We start from the raw sequence: 19,217 nt of genomic DNA on the forward strand, positions 1-19,217 counted from the left end.
CTCTCTCTCTCTCTCTCACACACACACACACACACACACACACACACACACACACACACACACACACACACACACACACACATTCTCTCTATTTCTCTCTTTCATTCTCTCTCTGACTCTGTTTCTATTTCTACCTTGCTCACTCTCTCTCTCATTCACTCTCTCACTGTCTCACTCACTCTCTCTATTTCTCTCTCTGACTCTCTCTCTCTCTCTCTGAGCAGTGACCACTAGCTTTGTTCATGTGCAATGGCTTTTCAATTGTAATTTCTGTAGATGTTATTTAGATATGGTACCAAAAGCCAAATCAAAACACAAAACTTTTTAGTACTTAATAACTGTATTAAGCTGTACAGCTGTATGGCTGTATTCAATGTCACAGCATTTAACCTTCAATGAAGCAAACCTACTAGGACAAACTAAGCAAATTTTTCTCCATGAGTTCTGGAAGAAAAAAACAAAAAAACAAAAACATTTTCTTTTGAGCCTTCCTCATGTTCTCCCCATGTTTCTGAGAGAGGACCACATTACAAGTGAGGAATCAACTTAGCCCTGGTCCAGACACCCCTGCAGCAAACCGCAATGCTACTGTTGACAGGCAGAGTATACCACACCATACGGACCCTGAAATCCAACAAATTAGAAAATGCGATAAACTCTCCCGCGAGCACCTGCCAGTGCCTTGAGCCCCACAAACCTCCTCTCTGCTCTCCTCACAGAACCAGTATATGGGAAACTTGGCTAGCCAGGTGCTGCCTGCCTGCTTCAGCTCATCGCTGCATGGCTCACATGCAGATAGGTCCATTAATCAAACCTGACACCCCCTCAGCGTGTTTTATATATAGGTCATATATCTGCTTCTTTGTACCCCTTCTGTGCATATCATTATGAAAGTATTCTTTAGTTTGATTATGCAGATTCAGACTCTGCAAATGAATTAAGAATTAGTTTCTTTACATCCTTATAAACGAATGGAAAAACCATTGATTAATGAAAAATTGTTGCAGATGAAACAATGTGGTTTGAGTGAGAATGTGCCGAGATTAAAAGCAGGCAAAGCTAATCTTTATGGTGATTCCATTTTTTAATAAAGGGAGCAAATGGAATTCTAGCGATTAGTAAAAGTACACAAAATCATGATATGCTTGTGGCTAAAATAGCAGAAGTCTAAATCAGTGTCTAAACACTAATGTATCCTTAGAAGCACTAATCTAGCCATAGGCAGCTAGCACTTTATTAAACATTTTGTTTATTCTCTCAGTAAGTTTAACGAGGAAGAGCTAGCTATCCGAATGAACAAGCTTGGCTCTCACTTCCTGCTAACATTGTTTTGGCCAACGCTTCCTCCTCATGTCTGTGATAGCACAGCCATTGTGTTCAGAGGAAAAGCTTTCAACATTCCCAACATAAAAACTTTCATAATTTACAGTATGCTAGACTGCCCTTCTGATTGGTGCAGAACTAAAACACGTCTTTATCTTAACGATACTTAGTCTTAACAGTACCTTTAAAACAGGCATTTGATACAAATGTAGGCCATTTTCATGCTTGAGATAATGTGAAATCTTAAGATCTAATTTAATAAAATCTTTTACATATCTACAGGCTTGTGCATTCATCTTATTAGCATACACACATTGTATCATTATTAGGAACATATCCTATACCTATACAAGCTATATGTTTCAATTACTGTCAGTATTTAAACATACATGATGTGCTAAACTCATCAACAATAAAAAAGACATTAAAAAATAAACATTAAATATTTTTTAAATATGTACCTCTCATTCTCTTGATCTTGTGTGCTGGTTCTCTCTATGCCTGCAAAGCTGTTCATGTCCACATAGCCATCGTTCTCATTTGCCGGTGCCATTGTCCGATTCTGGTCATCGAAGAACTCTGTGATGGTGACAGCTCGTGTGGGCCTCCCGGGAGTAATTGGAATATTCTCATAGTCTGAGCTCATGGCTGGGATGTTCTCATAGTCAGATGTGTCTGCGCTCGGAAAGGAGATTGACCGAGGTTTGGTTGATGGGAGAGGCATGAAAGGAGGTCGAGAGCGATCCTCAAAAGATTCCACCCTGGAGATACCCCTGCTGCCATATGTCTTGGGAGCACCTTTCCTGTTGGGCCTATCTTTGTAGACCACAAAGGCAGCAGGAAAGTCTGCATTGCGCTGAGGTTTGACGACACGGGACTGAAGCTGGGGAGAACTGCCAGTACTCCTGCGGTCCAGCTCTATCAGCCGAACCGGACCGTGGTGGCTAGACTCGGAGGATGACCTGGAGGACCGAACACTGCCATCTCCATGCACTTTGTTTTCATTTTTCCTTCTAAACTTCAGAGCCAGGAAACGCTTGAATGAAGTCTTCTTCTTTTTTGGTTTGTCACTGGAGTCATGCTGAATAAGGAGGGATGGGGAGCTTTTAGTGATAGGCCTCTTGGTGATGTAAGCCAGCTCAAATGGTGGCGGTATGTCGACGAGAGATGTTGGTGTAGAGACACCACTGGAGGACTGGTGGCTTCTTTGAGAAAAGCTTCCAGAAGAGGTGATGACACAAGGCAGTGAGAGCGTCTCATCTTTCCTTTTAACTTTGTCCTCTACTCTGGGTGAATGATCCAGATGGGCAGACAGAGCTGTGTCTTGTCCCTCCATGGAGTATGACCGGGGATAGAGAAGAAAACGCCTCGGCTTCAGTGAAGGAATCATCCGATTGACTTCTGAGGTATCTGAAGGCTTTAACAGGTCTCCATTTTGGTCCAAGGACACAGTATAGTAGTCATGAGTCTGCGATTCACTGCCTGTCTCCTCAGGAACAGTCTCAGGGACATATCCTGGAACTTTCCCAGAGAGTGAGCGTGAGCGTGTCACAATGGTCTTCCTGTCTAGAGAGATAAAGTTTTCCCCTTCTGAATCGAAGCCTGCCTCCTCATAGATATGCTCATCACTGTCTGAGTCTGAGTCCTCAAAGAAAGGCACTATGTGGCAGTCAAGGTCTTCAATGTCTTCCTCAAATGCCTCGGTGGTGTGGGCGAACACCACACGGTTTGTTAGCTCAGGAGTCCTCCCTAAGTCTAGGTCAGATGGCACTGTGATGTTGCAAAGCCTCAGGCGTGGCTGGCAGCGGTTCCTTAGGCTCTCGTGGCTCTGACTACTCTGGACTGAGCGCTCCTTGGCGCTCTTCCCTTTGGTTGTACACTCCATATCCCCAAACTCATCCTCGTCGCCTATCTCTACATAGTCCTCAGATGACACACACTCCAGGGGCTGGTCATCTCCATCCTGAGAACCGCCTATGTCAGCATACTCACCCACCTCCTCGCTGTTCACCAGTTCCTTTGTCTCGGGCTCAGATGCCACGGAGGATGAGGTGACACCATCTGCGAGCCGTTCTTCTTCCTCCTCTAGTTCTGCCACGTCATCTGACGAGACATAAAAGGGCTCCTGGTTGGATGCGCCAGTCATCTCTGTCTCCGTTTCCTTTGCTTTCTCGCTGGTACATTCTTCATCCGTACTCTTTTCCTCTGGGTCTGAGGTGCTCGTGAGATCTGCAGGCACCACCTCTATGACTGAGTATGTCTCAAACACATCCTCCCCCTCCTCCGAGAACCTGAATCGTCCAGATGGGTCTTTGGTGGCACGCTCCGGCTGCCAAGTATGGGTGTCGTCGAGTGGCCCGATTACATCGTAAGGGTATTCCTCACACAGTGAGGGCTGGCTGCCATTAATGGTCTGTGAGGGAAAAGCAACTTCTTCTGTTGTGTCCTCAGGTGCTTCACTCGCTGCATAACCTGCGTTTGTATTTGTGTCCTCTTCGCTGGCGTGCTCCGTCTCAGGCTCACACAAGAATAATTCTCTCTCGTTGAAATAAGGCTCTTCTGAATCTTCAGTGGGGTCTGATGGTGCATCTTCATCATGGTCTATCTCAGCATATGTGCTGCACCGGTTTGAGGTCGATTCCTCTATGTCTTGATAAGGGCTTGTTATGTTGACCTCCGATTCACCTCCTGTGTGATCCTGAGTGATAGTCTCATTCTCAGGACATTCCCCAGTGGCATCTGCTGTATTGTCAGGATCAGCAGCGCCCTGAGGTGGGTCCACGTCACTAATGGTTTTGATGTGGTCTACTGCAGCTGAAACAGTAGTTATGGCAACTTCTTTGCTGACATTCCAGGAGCCTGCATCATCTGCTCCAGTCGTGGCTTCTCTCCCCTCCTCCACACAGTCTCTCATTTCTATCTTGTCTCTCTCTTCTACCCCTACCTGTATCCCTTCTTCCATGCCTCTATCACAAATACCATCATGGCTGGTGTAGGTCTCTTCTAGTTGTTCCTCTGTAATGTTACCTGATTTCTTGGCAAACTCTGACACACAACTGTCTACGGCTGTATCAGATTCATCTTGCGTGCCTTCTGATTCACTGTCCAGCTCCGACCTGTCAGAAAACGCTATATCTCCATTACTAACAATGCTTTGGCAGTTCTCTTCCTCATGCTCGGGGGATAGTCTTGGTTTAGGAGCAACGGGAGGTTTGGGACCTCGGGGAGATGAGCAAGGTCTTGACATGAGGGTGGACCGTATGGTGATGGTCAGACGACTTTGTGTCTTCGGACGAGACCTTTGTTGTTGCTTCTGACAATCTGTAAAACAGAGTCAGATTAAACATTTTTCCTCTTTAAGGATTTAACATAAATTAGAAAAATGTGTATAAAATAAGAGCAAGCAGAGCCTTAAAACACAACATTCGTGTTCTCAGTGGTCTCCTACAGTAATTCACAGATTCATCAACCATACATAAATGGATAACTGGAGCAATGAAAGCACTGAATGTCAGTGTACCAGATGATTTGTGTACCTGATCTGCGACGTCAGCACCTATATACACTTCAGCTGTTGCTACCATTTCTTCAAGCCAAAAATAACAGAAACAAAACAAATATGAAACAAAACCCCTTTGTGACCCCACTGATGAAAACCAAATAGCATCCTTAAACAGGCTAATGGGAATCTGAAGTCTTTTTAGTGCAACACACCCTTTCTCTTAAGAAAACTCCTACACCCATTGTCTCTTCCTGTTATTTAGTACCTGCCTTGACGCACATCCTACTAAACTCCCTGTGCACTTGCTGGCTGCCTTCTAAAAGGTTGTTTTCCAACACCACTAATTAACTATTCCAGCAGACTCTCCTGTAAGGTCTGTGGACAGGAAGTGAACAGGGAAAGGACATTAACAGCATGCCCTGCCATTAGTATAACCTCTGCTGTCTCCCGTCCCCCGTCCCCCCATTGCCCTGTGTGTCTTTCCTTTTCAGGAGTAGCTTTGCACAACAAAAATGAACTTTCTTCCTGTCATTCTTCTATCATTCACACTCAAGATATTTCAGACTTTCTTTTTCCTGAAAGGGTTCTTTTCAGAAACAACAAAAACATCAAAATAACAACAAAAGCACCATGGCAAAACAAACAAACAAACAAACACAAACAAAGCAAAACAGGATATGAATTATGCAAAAAAGAATTAATTTAAAGCATAACAGAATGGGAAAGACAGTAGCCTGGACATTCTGGAATTCTGGATGCCAACAGGACATGATCTCAGCTGTGGCTCGTGAAACATGACTGTACAGATACTACTGTAGTAAGCACAACAACTGTGTGGTGGCGAGGGAGAGGAGAGGGGAATTCAGGAACCCCTATGTGCAGCAGACTAGAACGTCAAACCTGGGCAAAGGGAGCGAGAGACCACACAGCTGATCAAACACAGCGTGGCTTATCCGTACAGGCATATATTCCAGTAATGTTTATTTTGATTGTCTCTTTAAAATTAAATGTAGTTTTCTAAAGAAATTCTGACATTGTCAAGGTGTCATGTGCATAAAGTCAACGCAGCAACTTTTCTTGTTATTAAGGAAAATCCTCTGTATTTTCTGCTGAGACTGGTGTTGCTTATTGCTGTAACACGGACCTTTCCCTGAAGAGTTCAGCTGTTCAAATCAAAACGGTCGCATTTTAGGTTAATCTTTGCTTTAAGGGATCGCCGCCAAACGCCTGATACAAAGTGTCAAATATACATTCACGTAACTTTTTTAATAAACCTTCACTTCACATTTCAATAATATTCCTATTAGGAAAATGACGCTTCAGCACGGAAAAGAATCATACTATTGAAATAGTTCGTTAGATATTCGCGATTCAAAGATTAAACACCATGTAGGGTAGGCTAATGAAATGTTTTCCTGTTCACAAAGAGCAATAGAAAACTAAAAAAACTTTAAATAGCAGTATGTTATTTGTTAGATGCAAGTTTATCACCTGTGTTCATTTTCGGATGTCATCCGCCGTAGCGTCTGAAAAAAATCCACATCATTCCTTCAGTAATATCGCCTACTCGTAGATCCACTGTTTCGGAACGTTATTCCACAGACATTGTCATAAACTTCGAGGAACAAACAAATAAAATACCACATTACTTGTTTTATGGTCTTTTAGGATTTACAAGTCAAGCGGTTCCTCTAAAATGAAGTGTAGCGCTTTTTCGCACCGGGTCCTCTCATCCCTACTGGAGAAACCACACTGATGCGCGAGAGGGGCGCGTGCTTGACTTTCTGCGTGTGGCTGCGGGAGGTGTCTTCCGCGCGCTTCCTGGGGAGGTAGAGCTAGTTCTCTGCATGAGCAAACAGCGATATGGCTAATGACACTAAGACAACAAACAGTGATAAACAAACAATAATAAACAAACAGTAATAAACAAACAGTGATAAACAAGCAGTAAAACGCGTAGGAACATGGATAATGAGGACTGCAACATGTCAGTGGCATAAACACCAGTAGGCTCTAATTTCCAATGAACGTCTTCCAAAGCCTACGTTTAAATCCTGCAGTTAAGATTCACTTGGATACAATACACATGCATATGTTCTTCTGAGTTGGACTAAGAAGGTACAATTTTATGATATTTTGCCATAAAAAGTATAAACATAATTTAATGGAAAATAAATAACTGATCTTTCTTCTTTAAGTTGAAAATATGTCATGGAAATTGTGCAAACTGAGTTTCATCATATTTATAGACCAAGATGTATAACATTTTATGTTTTTCTTTATGTGGTGTCTAGAAACTGAAAATTATGCTAATTTTTTAAAGAATTTTAAGGAATTTGGGCAAATCACCTAGAAAACATTTGAGACACACCAGTTGCTATAAGGCCAGTTTCCCAACTGGTCATCTGTTGCCTGATTGGAGGAAAGCAGCTCTTTAAAAACCTCTGTTCATAACAGGAAACTGCTCTCCCTGTTTCCTGCACAACAGGCAGCACTTCCTTAGCAACTCTTGAACAAAGGTGTTGATGTTAACCCTTCAGCCTCTCATTGTGTTCAACAGTCAGACTTTGAGCAGGCCTGTGACATTTTAAAAGAACGTCAAGTCAGTTTTTGGATTTGTTTTCAGTTGAATGGATCCTTGGAATCATTTTATGTCATATGCTGAAGATTTTAATGCATTGTGAGTTGTTTCCAATACAACACAACTCAGAAAACATAAGATATGTAAGCTTTTAGCCTTTAAATGTACTATGTGCTATCCATTTTTCTAATCATGCTTGCTAAACATTCTGATATCATAAAGATAACATTTTGACAGATTCCCACCGTGCAGGCTATCTGCATGAATCAGGTTTCTACTGCTCCTCGCCATTTGTGAGGCATGACCAGCTGTGCGGCTCCTGCAGGGCATGTGAAGGACAGACTGCAGACGTGAACATCAGGTGGGACGGGCTGTCAGATACGCAGGTCTTCATGTTGGCAGCACACGATGCAGGGTCAGACATTAGTGGGCAAACTCCATGGGATGCTCAGGCACACACACTTATTTATTTATTTTATTCATGTCCTTTCTCCACCTCTCCACGTCTTTCTTTTTCTGTAACTGTGAAAGTGAAGTGCTGTCTTCTCTCTGTCTGTCTCCCCTCCCTCTCTCTCTTTCTCCCTTTCTCTCCTTCTCGGTCACACCTGGAGGCAGCTCAGACATGATGCAATATGATTGCCATAATGCAATGAAAAAGATGGAGGAAAATCTGCAGTCGTTCTGAACGTTTTTGAAGAGCCTGCATTGCCCCTGAAGGGAGTAAATCACATTATTGTTCGTTTTATTCAGCGAAAGCCACTTTATTGGAAACACCCACCAGGTACAACTTAAAGGTGTACAGTTGGACACTATACACCAGGTATCCTTGCATTTTGATAGGTTTTCCTTATTTATGTATGTAAGCATTACCAGCTGAATGTATTTACTAACTGTACTATGAGAGTAATTTGGAGTTCTTTTGGAGAAATGCTGTTTGTAATGATGAAAAGTTGTAATTTCAAAACTGAAAGCAGAATTCTATGTGATCAGTAGAGCTATGCTAGCTCCATGAAATTGCAGAATTTTAGATGATATTTTGCAAACGATGTTTGCCATGGAGATTTCCTGGCTTTTGAGTGGGATCAATACAGCTCCTGTATGTTCTCTTTGTTCGCACTAAGGAACCTGAAGACCTCCTGCCTGGCATTCAACCTTGCCACTTGTGTATCTTAGTGGAAAATATTCACAGGCACTGAATTTGACCTTTTTTTTTAACAAATATGTTTTTCTGAAGTGATTGTCGAAAACAACACTGCTAGTGAATATAGTGAACGAACTCGAGCATATGACCAGAAGAATGATGGCAAGAAAAAATATACTTCCAGATGTGAAATAAGACTGATCAAAACATGTTTTTAGGTTGAACACAAAAATATCCTTGACCATTCAAGGAACTGAATGTTGGGAACTGTAACCCCACAAAATACAAACACGCGCACACACACACACACACACACACACACACACACACACACACACACACACACACACACACACACACACACACACACACACACACAACACACACACACACACACACACCTGTGTGTATGTGAAAGAGAGAGGGAAGGACTCAGGAAAAATATGCCAGAGACCAGTCACACACACATACACCCCCCCCCCCCCCCCCCCCCCACACACACACACACACACACACACACTACCGACCCAAACAGGAAACCAATTGTGAAAAGGGGTCAAGCACTTATTCTCAGACCCCAGAAGTAAAACACTGCCCAATATTTCATAAGATCTGCTTTAAAAACGATCCATGAGTACATTATCATCAGATGGATGGGGGCATGTGCAAGTAATGCACTTAACAGCACATTCACACATCGCTTCCTGACAGGTTGTGCTGACCTTTTGCTTTGGTGAGTTTTGTGTTTTGTAGAGACATGAAGGAGTGACAAGGAGCTAATATATTTTGATTAGCTGTTTGTGCTTCCTGGTATTTAGAAGGCTAAATACCAGGAAGTCTAAATACCTCTAAAATCAAGTTGATCCTTGTGCCTTGCAACTAAAACACCAAAGAGAAATATATTTCTGTCTTTCTATTTTGTAATGTTTAACAAAAATATTAGCAAGTCTTTGTGTTTTACACAGTGCAGCAAATACAGACCTGATTTGATTTCTCTATGCATATAATGTCTTTAAAGTGCTGATGTCCTTTAAGGCAGACAAAAAAAGGGAGTAGAGAGAGAGAGAGGGAGAGAGAAAGAGCAATAGAGAGGGAGGGAGAGAGAGAGAGAGTGAGAGGTGTATGAACGAAGAAACATAGTGTCAGCACTCTTAAATGCTTCTTAGAGAGCACAATCACAGGAGCACTGTTCACACCTCCACCTGCTCCACCTCCCCACCAATCACATCACAACAGTGTCAGCACTTCATCAAAAAACAAATAAAGACTCTATTCCCCACAGAGCCTTGGGAGCCAGATCAATACATTACTGCTGGCCAGCACCAACATAGTGTCCCAAACCCACACACTGTACAGGATAACAGCAGTACATTCTGCTTCACTGGTCTAATAAGCTAATGTGTAAGCACCATCATTTTAAACTCTAGAAGAACAACAGTGCCAGTGTCAGTACAAACCCAGTCACTAAACATGATGATGCACACTGAACATGATGATGTGCACTAAACGTGATGATGTGCACTAAACGTGATGATGCACACTGAACATGATGATGTACACTAAACATGATGACGTACACTAAACGTGATGACGTGCACTAAACATGATGATGTACACTAAATGTGATGACGTGCACTAAACATGATGACGTACACTGAACATGATGACGTACACTGAACATGATGATGTACACTGAACATGATGAGGTACACTAAACGTGATGACGTACACTGAACATGATGACGTACACTGAACATGATGACGTACACTGAACATGATGATGTACACTAAACATGATGATGTACACTGAACATGATGACCTACACTGAACATGATGACCTACACTGAACATGATGACGTACACTGAACATGATGATGTACACTGAACATGATGATGTACACTGAACATGATTACGTACACTGAACATGATGATGTACTCTGAACATGATGATGTACACTGAACATGATGACGTACACTGAACATGATGATGTACTCTGAACATGATGATGTACTCTGAACATGATGACCTACACTGAACATGATGACGTACACTGAACATGATGATGTACACTAAACATGATGATGTACACTGAACATGATGATGTACACTAAACATGATGAAGTACACTAAACATGATGATGTGGACTAAACGTGATGATGCACACTGAACATGATGTTGTACACCGAACATGATGACGTACACTAAACGTGATGATGTGCACTAAACATGATGATGTAAACTGAACATGATGATGTACACTGAACATGATGATGTACACTGAACGTGATGATGTACACTAAACATGATGATGTACACTGAACATGATGACGTACACTCTGCGTGTTGGTGAATATTGTGAATGGTCTGGAGCGTGTGGCAGGAAGCATGTTGGCAAGTGTATATACACTTCCAGATGTGAAACAAGAATGATGAAACATGTTTTTGCATTTAAATCGCAAAACAATGACCCATGTTCTATGTCTCACATTGTAAGCAAAATATGTGAGTCCACACACAAGACTCTGTACTACTGCACTACCACACTACCACACTACTGTACTACTGCACTACCACACTACTGTATTACTGCACTACCACACTACCACACTACCGTATTACTGCACTACCACACTACTGTATTACTGCACTACCACACTACTGTACTACTGCACTACCACACTACTGTATTACTGCACTACCACACTACCACACTACCGTATTACTGCACTACCACACTACTGTATTACTGCACTACCACACTACCACACTACTGTACTACTGCACTACCACACTACTGTATTACTGCACTACCACACTACCGTATTACTGCACTACCACACTACTGTATTACTGCACTACCACACTACCACACTACTGTATTACTGCACTACCGCACTACCACACTACTGTATTATTGCACTACCGCACTACCACACTACTGTATTACTGCACTACCACACTACCGTATTGCTGCACTACCGCACTACCACACTACTGTATTACTGCACTACCGTATTACTGCACTACCACACTACCGTATTACTGCACTACCACACTACCACACTACCATATTACTGCACTACCGTATTACTGCAGTACTGCATTACTGCACTACCACACTACCACACTACTGTATTTCTGCACTACCGCACTACCGTATTACTGCACTACCACACTACCGTATTACTGCAGTACAGCATTACTGCACTACCACACTACTGTATTACTGCACTACCGCACTACCGTATTACTGCACTTCCACATTACTGCACTTCCACATTACTGCACTACCACACTACCACACTACTGTATTACTGCACTACCACACTACCGTATTACTGCACTACCATATTACTGCACTACCACACTACTGTATTACTGCACTACCGTATTACTGCACTACCACACTACCACACTACCGTATTACTGCACTACCACACTACCATATTACTGCACTACCGCATTACTGCACTACCACACTACTACACTACTGTATTACTCCACTACCGTATTACTGCACTACCACACTACTACACTACTGTATTACTGCACTACCGCATTACTGCACTACCACACTACCGTATTACTGCACTACTGCTCTACCGCACCACCACACTACTGTATTACTGCACTACTACTCTGCCGCACCACTGCACTACTGTATTACTGCACTACCGTATTACCGTATTACTGCATTACTGGACTACTGCACTACTGCACTACTTCTCCTCAGCTGTGACATCTAAAAGAAGGAAATGTTTGCATGGTTACGTTTGCTACGATGGAGCACCATCTCTGAGTATTTGTGATGTGCAATGGTTGATGCAGAATGCTGAGGCACAAGCTTAACACTTTTATTTAACCTAAATGTAAATAAGTCGGCTTTATTGCCCTACAGCAATAAACTAATATAACTCCCAGAATTTCAGCTAACCTGATCCTTCTCTCCTTATTACTTGAACACTCTTTCTCATTACACCTTCATCTCTATATACCTGGAGACTTTCCGAAGTATTTCCATACTCTCATGGAAAGCATACTGAGCGTTCATATTACTGCCTTTTTCTGGTTTGTTTTTACTCTGTTCTTTATCTCTAATTGCCTGGCCTTGATTTTCTTTTCTGTGCTTTCACCTGGACTGCTTTTGACTCATTGTATGCTGTTTTTCAAACTGTTTCCTGAATCTTTGGCTTTTACCCCTATCTGGTATTTGATTATGATTTGGATAGCAACACTTGTTATTAAATCTAAACCTGTAAAGGTCTGCACACATTAGAATTTTTCTGCTATGTCACAGACATTACCAAAGGTGTCAAAAGTATTCACATTTATTACTTAGGTAGAAGTATTAGATACTAGGGTTTTAAAATACTTCTGTATTTACTCAAGTAAAAGTGCAAATGTGCTCTTTTATATAAAAGTAATTTAAGAAAAAAAAGGCATTAAGGACAAAAACTTATGCTATTTCTAAAATGTAAGGAGTATAAAGTTCAGATAATTGTGTGAAAATGTAAGGAGTAGAAGTAAAAAGTCAAGCGAAAAATAATTATAAAAGTATAGATAACCAAAATTTCTACTTAAGTAAGGTAACTCATTTAGAACCAATCGTCCCGAGAGAAGAATTTTGATTTTGTTTAAGAATATTATTATGCTCTTTTTATCTAAAAGGTAAACATGTCTATATACTAACATTTATTCAATGAAATTATCAAGATATCATGTCCTCTGTGCTCAACAGAAGCAAATATAAGGAAGGTGTCTGGAGGAGGTGTGACATCAGGACTTCCCCCATGGAGATCAGGCCAATGAAAATCCAAGACCAGTTTGAGCTCCACCCCCTACAACTCTGATTCTTCAGACAAGATATTACACAAATTATAAGTGCATACATTTCACACAAGATATCAACCAATCACAAAAGTGGTCATTCATAATAACTGTAAGCCTCATTTATTAAAATAGGTATGGGTGTGCTGGAAAAAGAATGTATAAAAAACTACAGAACATTAGAGTTGCAATGTTTTAGCCACTAGCCTAATATAGATTTATGTGTACTGCAATGTCTGTCCCATTTGAGAAATGGTGTACCGCACACTACTTCTATGCCCTTTTCTGTAGCAATTTATTTTCTGACCTCTCTTTGTTTAGCTTTATAATGCAAAAACAACCCCAACGACCTGCTATCTCATTAGGGTTCTGGAGTTAGAGTTCCCTGGTTGTGGTGAAAGATCCCCTTTCACACAGACCTGGGACCTGCCAGATATCTCTCTGGAGTTAGTAGCTGATCTCTCTCTGGAGTAAGTAGCCGATCTTTCTTTTTGTCTTGAAAACAATAGACCCATATAAAAAGTACTTGGCTTGTTACCGATTTCACATCTTTCTGCCTTAAATCTGACAGTATGTAGATACCAGGTTTGTGAATATGTCTCTTTTCCCAAACCCTAAAGGCTTTGACAGGTGTCTCATTTTTCTGAAGGTTGAACATTTTCAAAGTAAGCATGAGTAGGTCATGTGAGCATGAGAAAGTCACACTGCAGACAATCCTTTGTCCTTAAAATGTCATCTGTCAGCTAGGGAATTAATGTCCAGACATACATGGGAGGACCAACAGTCCTACTGCTGACCGAGTGCACAGAGGCAGAGGGATATGCCGACATTCCATCTTTCACACACACACACACACACACACACACACACACACACACGCGCACACACACACTAGAGCAGATCCTCTCAGTCTCAGTGGCTCAGACGTGCACCAGTTTTGGGGGGGGGGGGGGGGGGGGGGGGTGCTCTTTTTCCCTTCACCCTGATCAGATCCCTTAAACCCCCGTGGTTGTTATTTTCTTGCAGATTTTCTAACCTTTGCTGAAATACTTCTACACAGCTTTCCTCTTTGAGCCCTGTAGAGCACACATACACCTTCACCTCTGCTCTATATCAGTGTAAAAGGAATGAATGATAGAACAACTCCACCTCTTATTAAGCCTCTTCTTTGTTTGGCTTTGTCAGACTAATTGAAGGACAGAATACCTATGCTACAGTGGACATTTAAAGTCAGTTGTAATTATGGATTTTTGTGATGAAAAACATGAAATGAAACCACATCAGAACATCAATATACTAAGGAAGAAGAACTGTATTAAGGAAGAAAGACAGAACCCACACAATCTGGGTCCACCCCACCATCACCTATAGTGGTTGATTAACTCCAAATAAAGGTATTGCAAATTTTAACATTTCAAAATGTTCCCTAAAATGATTCTTATTGCTTTTTTTCAGGGAAGATTCAGGCATAATTTATCTTTAAAATTTTAACACAGGAGTTGAAGATGTTTTTATTCACTGTATAAATGAGGTGTATCCATGGACATAATTTTGATTTCATAGGTGGGGGGGGGGACACAAATGGGGTGAACGAAAATTGTTACCGTAGCAGAGCTCGGAGCGGTCGTTTTCTGCATGGTCCTAGCGCTAGATTCGTCGCGATTAAAATATTTGTTTTTTAACCGTTAAAAAGTGGGGGGGACATGGATTCATTGCTATTTAAATATTTGGTTTTAACCGTAAAAACTGGGGGGGACCAAAACCAGCTTTTGAAAAAGTAATTCGTCTCAGCTGTTTTATAGGCTTCTTAAGGAAGCTTGTGGAGACGAGTCACTGCTGAATCGTTTTGGTCCCATGCCGTTGCGCTTTCAGCCCGTCTCTCTGTCGTATTGTTGCGTTGCAAGGTGTCTCGCCACCTCCTTCTCTCTCTCTCTCTCTCTCTCTCTCTCTCTCTCTCTCTCTCGTTCCGCTGTTACTTATTCGAGTATCTACCTCCTGCGCCGCTATCTGGCTTCTCTCAAGTTTTCCCCAAGCTGTTTTCTCTTCCTATCCGTTGTTCATTCCTTTGGGAAGGTTTTATTTATGTTGCGGCGTTTGCCGGCTGTCAGTCTTTCCCTGACGTCCTTAGTTACGTTTTTTCACGTGTTGAGGATTCCACGTTGTTTTCTGTTTATAGTTTTACCATATTCATCCCCGGTATTATCTTGTCTGCTTACGCGTTGATATTTTCCGCGTTGTTTCTGTTTGTAGTTCTACCGTGCTTGCATGGTTTAGTTTCCCTTTCCCTTCCGCGTTACAGAACGATTCAGCCATAACATGGACCCAGCCGCTAAACAAGAGTCAGCAGAGTTAAGAGCTGCCCTCACCAATCAGGGACAGTTGCTTGGCAGCCACAACGAGGTTCTAAGGCAGATTGTTAAGCAGCTTAATGACATGACCGTCACTATGCAGACCCTAGCTGGTTCAACTCCTGTCTCTCAGGTTCCCCCTCCTGCTCGCCCAGGTGAACCGTCCGTCTCAGCATCATATTTTGAACCTACTCTCCCATCTCCGGCCCGCAATTCAGGAGATCCAGAGGGTTGCAGAGGGTTTTTACTACAATGTTCTCTAATATTTGAACAGCAGCCCACAAGGTTTCCCTCTGAGCGTGCCAAAGTAGCCTACGTGCTGATGCTGTTATCTGGAAGAGCGTTGGCTTGGGCCACCCCTCTTTGGGAGTCTCAAGCGGACATATGTTCCTCCTATGAACGCTTCGCTACAGCCATGAGAAGTGTCTTTTACCATCCATCCTCAGGGGGTGTAGTGGGTCCACGTCTCTTGCGCCTACGTCAAGGGAAGATGTCAGTGGCTGACTACTCCCTAGAGTTCCGAACATTGGCTTCAGAAAGTGGATGGGGTGCTGATGCACTCATGGCGATCTTTCAGGAAGGGTTGTCAGACGACCTTAAGGATGAGCTAGCGCTTCGTGACCCCCCGGCTGACCTAGATGCACTGATTGCGTTCACGGTGCGTCTCGACAATCGCCGCCGTGAACGCAAAAACACTAAGAAGTTACAATATCAGGGGGTTGCTAAGGTGGATACCACTCGCGCCTTAGAGTCACGTGAGACCGTTAATGAGCCGCAACCCATGCAACTAGGCCACACGCATCTGTCCCATCAAGAAAGACAAGCGCGTCTCCAGGGGGGGTAGATGTCTTTACTGCGGTAGCGAGGGGCATCAACGTTCTAGATGCCCTGAGTTACAGGGAAAAGGAGCAGCCCGCCAGTAACAAGGGAGGTCCTGGCGGGTTCTGTCTCAAACCCTCCTAACAATGGATTATACATCCATGTCTCACTTACCTGGCGAGGGGGGGAAGATAGGTGATTGTTGGTGTTCATTGATTCAGGCACCGCTGCTAACTTTATAGATGTTTCTTTGGCCAAAGAACTGGGAGTCCCGCTCACCGACCTTAACAAACCACTGTCTGTGGCGGCTGTTGATGGACGTGCCTTAAGATCAGGTGAAGTCAACAAGCAGACTATACCGCTTGATATGAGCATTGGGGGTCATAGAGAACAGTTGGCTCTTTATGTTATCAGTGCGCCTTAGATGCGTCTCATCCTGGGCTTTCCTTGGCTTCAACGCCACAACCCGGAAGTGGATTGGCTTTCCCGCACCGTCCGGAATTGGGGGGTCCTCTGCAAGGAAACCTGCTTAAGAAATAGCCCCAAAATCACCACCGGCCATACACCGGATCCAGTAGATCTTATCCGAGTCCCTGATGATTACCGTGACCTCAGTGAGGTTTTTAGCAAGAAGAAAGCCAGTTTCCTCCCCCCGCATAGAGCCTATGACATAGCCATAGATCTACTTCCGGGTTCTAGCCCCTCTAGGGTCTGTCTCTTCTCTTTGGCCGTTCCGGAACGTAGAGCCATGGAAACATACATACAGGAGGCCCTGGCAGCTGGCTTTATCCAGCCATCCACCTCTCCTGCCGGGGCAGGTTTTTTCTTTGTGGGGAAAAAAGACAGGGGACTAAGACCTTGCATCGACTACCAGGGGCTCAATAAGATAACTGTCAAAGACCGTCACCCTCTACCCCTCATGGCCACCGCCTTTGAGGCCCTCCAGCAGGCCACCATTTTTAGTAAGCTCGATCTGAGGAGCGCCTACAATTTAGTCAGGGTAAGAGAGGGTGACGAGTGGAAGACCGCTTTTATAACTCCATCGGGCCACTATGAATATATGGTCATGCCCTTTGGTTTAATGAATGCCCCAGCTGTGTTTCAGCGCTTCATTAATGAAGTCCACAGAGAGGCCCTGGACAGATATGTCTTCGTATATTTGGATGACATCCTTATTTACAGTCAGTCCGAGACGGAACATGTAAAACATGTCCGAAGGGTGTTGCAGTTACTCCTCAAAAGCCACCTCTATGTCAAACTGGAGAAGTCGCTATTTCATGTCAAAGAAATAGGCTTCCTTGGTTATCGCATAGCCCAGAACACCCTGGCCATGGATCCTTCTAAGGTTCGGGCTGTCGCTCACTGGCCCACTCCCACTTCACTCCGCCTGGTTCAAAGTTTTCTGGGTTTTGCTAATTTCTACCGCCGTTTTATGAAAGGTTTCAGCAACCTTGCTGCACCTCTGATCACCCTTACAAAAAAGAAACCTGGTCCCTTTGTCTGGACTTCTGAAGCCCAGCAAGCGTTTGATCACCTTAAGGGGCAGTTTACTTCAGAGCCGGTGTTGTGTATGCCCGATCCCGAATTACCGTTCGTGGTTGAGGTTGATGCCTCTGACCACGGGGTGGGTGCCGTCCTCTCCCAGAGAACGGGGACCCCTCCTAAGCTTCATCTGTGTGCTTACTACTCTCACCGCATGACACCCGCCGAACGGAATTACGATGTGGGGGACAAGGAACTGTTAGCGGTTAAGTTAGCTCTTGAAGAGTGGAGGCACTGGCTGGAGGGAGCCAAGCACCCCTTCCTTGTCTGGACCGACCATAAAAACCTGGCTTACCTCCAGCAAGCTAAGCGCCTGAACCCCAGACAGGCCAGGCGGTCCTTGTTCTTTGGGCGTTTTGACTTTACTCTATCCTATCGACCCAGAAGTAAAAACGTCAAGCCCGATGCTCTGTCCCGCCAGTGGGAGTCGCCCCCTGACTCCTCTGAGCCCGGCACTATACTTCCAGCATCAAAGATAGTGGCCCCTGTTCAGTGGGCTGTGGAGACTGAGGTAAAGCGATCCCTGACTCGTGATCCTGGCCCCGGTGGTGGTCCTGCTGGTCGTCTTTACGTCCACCCCAGACTACGGAAGAAAGTTATGGAGTGGGGTCACAATTCACCTTTTGCTGCTCATCCTGGGTCACGACGTACTCTTAAGCTCCTTCAGGGTAGGTTTTGGTGGCCCAGGGTGGACCAGGCGGTTGGTCGGTTTGTCTCTGCATGTGAAACATGCACCAGAAACAAGGCTACGCACACCAAGCCTGCCGGTTTACTACGCCCGCTCCCCATTCCGTCAAGGCCTTGGACGCATGTGTCTTTGGACTTCTTCACCGGGCTACCCCATTCTCGGGGTAACACCACTATTCTTGTAATAGTGGATCGGTTTTCCAAAACAGCGAGATTCCTAGCTTTACCTCAGCTCCCCTCGGCCCGTGAGACCGCCTCCCTTTTCTTGCATCACATAGTCCGGCACCACGGTTTTCCTACTGACGTAGTGTCCGATAGGGGACCCCAGTTTACCAGTCGGTTTTGGGGTGCTTTCCTGAGTCTCTTGGGGGCCAAAGCCAGTTTGTCATCTGGATTCCATCCTCAGACTAATGGACAAACGGAACGTACTAACCAGGACCTTG

The 19,217-nt window shown here is 43.8% G+C and overlaps 1 protein-coding gene across 4 annotated transcripts in view; it reads right to left on the bottom strand.

Moving 5' to 3' along the window:
* The window catches only part of fgd5a (FYVE, RhoGEF and PH domain containing 5a), a 47,774-nt gene extending 41,189 nt beyond the window's left edge, over positions 1-6,585 (bottom strand). For 2 of the 4 annotated variants that reach the window (XM_076991246.1, XM_076991331.1), the window contains exons 1-2: positions 6,317-6,582; positions 1,785-4,644 (exon numbers count right to left, since the gene is read on the bottom strand). In XM_076991246.1, coding sequence (XP_076847361.1) covers positions 1,785-4,644; positions 6,317-6,326 — 2,870 coding nt within the window. In that variant the 5' untranslated portion in view covers positions 6,327-6,582. Of the gene's footprint in view, positions 1-1,784; positions 4,645-6,316 lie in introns of all 4 variants that reach the window. The other 2 variants (XM_076991169.1, XM_076991412.1) reach the window with 2 other exon arrangements.
* Positions 6,586-19,217: the final 12,632 nt, after the last annotated feature.

Source organism: Brachyhypopomus gauderio, chromosome 1 (assembly GCF_052324685.1).
Source record: "Brachyhypopomus gauderio isolate BG-103 chromosome 1, BGAUD_0.2, whole genome shotgun sequence".
NCBI lineage: Eukaryota > Metazoa > Chordata > Actinopteri > Gymnotiformes > Hypopomidae > Brachyhypopomus > Brachyhypopomus gauderio.